This window comes from Mandrillus leucophaeus, unplaced genomic scaffold (assembly GCF_000951045.1).
Source record: "Mandrillus leucophaeus isolate KB7577 unplaced genomic scaffold, Mleu.le_1.0 Scaffold441, whole genome shotgun sequence".
NCBI classification, from domain to species: Eukaryota; Metazoa; Chordata; class Mammalia; order Primates; family Cercopithecidae; genus Mandrillus; species Mandrillus leucophaeus.
This window is the reverse complement of record NW_012104710.1, coordinates 776,580-779,494: the sequence shown is the minus strand read 5'-3', so window position 1 is coordinate 779,494 and position 2,915 is coordinate 776,580. Positions and strand designations below refer to the sequence as shown.

Genomic DNA, 2,915 nt, shown 5'->3' with positions numbered 1-2,915 from the left:
CCGATCCCCCTCCTGCAATGCCGCAGGCGGCAGGGGCCGGAGGGCCCACAGCCCGCAGAGACTTCTACTGGCTGCGCTCCTTTCTGGCCGGAGGTGGGTCCATGCCACGAAGAGCCAGCCGCGCTCTGGGTGGCGGGGTCAGGATTGTGGGCAAGTGGGATGCAAGCGGCCTTTATGACATTCCTGGACTCTGGCTGCTTCAACGCTCTGCTAGACGTCTGCCCTGACCTGCTGTAACCTCTTTGTAGTAATCACTTGACTAATGACAGTCAGATAATGGGGAGTGGAACCTTTGGCTCTCCGGCAAAGGCTGGGGAGGTGGAAGGTCTGAATCAGGTACCCATTTTTCAGGGCTGGATAACAGGGAAAAGAGGAGGATCCCTTACGGAGACCCTGGGGTTTTAGTGAAACATGCGGGGCACTCCTTTCTTTTATAAAAACCATGAGTGACCCAGTGTAGGCTTGGATTTTGCTGTTTGCTTAAAGGAAAACAAATATTGGAGATCAGCTTTTTAATGACGACTGGAAAATTGTGCAAAACTATCTAGAGCCAAAACTGGTTCCAGTGATTCTAGTGAACTGTGCCACAGTACTTGACAAGCCCTATTATTGGTGTGACTTTGGGATCAAAAAGTTCATATTGTCGTTTAGGAATTTCCTAGGCCTTCAAGCTCCACCCTTCCTTAATTACTTCTCTGGGTTGTCTTTACTTATTTAAGATTCATAAATTTAAAAATTCCACATTGAAGTTGTGTGCAGTGGTGCACTACTGTAGTCCCAGTTACTAGGGAAGCTGAGGCAGGAAGACTGCTTGAGCCCAGGAGATTGAGGCTCCAGTAAGCCATGATCATACCACTATACTCCAGCCTGACCTACAGAGAAAGACCCTCTCCTAAAAGAAGAAAACAAACAAACAAACAAACAAAAGATAAAAATTTGCTGGACAGAGTGGCTCACACCTATAATCCCAGCACTTTGGGAGACTGAAGTGGGCAGATCACTTGAAGTCAGGAGTTTGAGACCAGCCCGTCCAACATGGTGAAACCCTGTCTCTACTAAAACTACAAAAATTTGTCAGGCGTGGTGGCACTCAACTACTCAGGAGACTGAGGCAGGAGAATCACCTAAACTGGGGAGGTGGAGGTTGCAGTGAGCTGAGATCCTGCCATGCACTCCAGTCTGGGCAACAGAGCCACACTCCATCTCAAAAACAAAACAAAACAAAGCAAACACTCACATGAGGATTTGTAGAAAGATCATTTCTGAAGACTGCAGCAGTATTAAGTTTTTGTTGTTGTTGTTGTTTTGAGACAGAGTCTCACTCCCTTACCCAGGCTGGAGTGCAGTGGCATGATCTCGGCTCACTGTAACCTCTGCATCCTGGGTTCAAGTGATTCTCCTCACTCACCTTCCCAAGTAGCTGGGATTCCCGGGGAATGCCACCAGGCCCGGCTTTTTTTTTTTCTTTTTCTTTTTCCAGATGGAGTCTTACTCTGTCAGCCAGGCTGGAGTGCAGCGGCACGATCTCTGCTGACTGTAACCTCTGCATCCAGGTTCAAGTGATTTACCTGCTTCTGCCTTCCAAGTAGCTGGGATTAGAGGCGTGCACCACCATGCCTGGCTCATTTATTTATTTATTTTTGAGACGGTGTCTCACTCTGTCACCCAGGCTGGAGTGCAGTGGTGCCCTCTCAGCTCACTGCAACCTCTGCCTCCTGGGTTCAAGCGATTCTCCTGCCTCAGCTTCCCGAGTATCTAGGACCATAGGTGTGTGCCACCACACCCAGCTAATTGTGTATTTTTAGTAGAGATGGAGTTTTACCATGTTGGCCAGGATTGTCTCGATCTTTTGACTTCGTGATCCACCCGCCTTGGTCTCCCAGAGTGGTGGGATTACAGGTGTGAGCCACCGCGCCTGGCCCTAATTTTTATATTTTTAGTAGAAACAGGGTTTTACCGTGTTGGCCAGGCTGGTCTCGAACTCCTGGCCTCAAGCAATCTGCTCACCTCTGCCTCCCAAAGTGCTGGGATTAAAGGCGTGAGCCACCAATCCAGGCCTCAGAATTTAATTATTTTGTTCTTCTGCTGATAAAATGACATTTAGGCCAGGTTAGGTGTCTCACGCCTGTAATCCCAGCACTTCAGGAGGCTCAGGTGGGGAGATCCCCTGAGGTCAGGAGTTCAAGACCAGCCTGGCCAACACGGTGAAACCCCATGTCTACTAAAAATACAAAAAAAAAAAGGCCAGGCGTGGTGGCACATGCCTGTAGTCCCCGCTACCTGGGAAGCTGAGGCATGAGAATTGCTTCAACCTGGGTGGTGGAGGTTGCTGTGAGCCGAGATTGCTCCACTGCACTCCAGCCTGGGCAACAGAGCGAGACTCCCTCTCAATTAAAAGAAAAAAAAAAGAAATGACGTTTATTCACATGGAAATGAGTCCCAGCTATGTACCTCCAACTTGCTTGGTATAAATCAGAGAACAAAAGATCTATCGCTGGGTGCAGTGGTTCAGGCCTCTATATCCAGCACTTGGGGAGGCTGAATCGGGTGGATAGCTTGAGCTAAGGAGTTGGAGACCAGCCTGGGCAACATGGTGATACCCAGTCTGTACAAAAAATACAAAAATTAGCCGGGCATGGTGGTGCCCACCTGTTGTAGTCCCAGCTACTTGGGAGACTGAGGAAGGAGAATTACTTGAACGCGGGAGGCGGAGGTTGCAGTAAGCCCAGATCGCATCGCTGCACTCAGCCTGGGCAGCAGAGCCAGATTCCATGAAAGGGGAAAAAAAAGAGCTATAATTGTTGGTTAAGTAAAATGCACTTTGACAAACATGTTGTGTAATGACCACCACAGTCAAGATATAGAGTAGTTCCAAAATATTTCCACTTTTCTTTTTTTTTTTTTTTTGTATTTTT

At 48.3% G+C, this 2,915-nt stretch overlaps 1 protein-coding gene across 1 annotated transcript in view; it reads left to right on the top strand.

Moving 5' to 3' along the window:
• Positions 1-2,915, top strand: part of SLC25A16 (solute carrier family 25 (mitochondrial carrier), member 16) — a 49,366-nt gene continuing 46,451 nt past the window's right edge. The window contains exon 1 of the mRNA XM_011994093.1: positions 1-93. Coding sequence (XP_011849483.1) covers positions 18-93 — 76 coding nt within the window. The 5' untranslated portion in view covers positions 1-17. The remainder of the gene's footprint in view (positions 94-2,915) is intronic.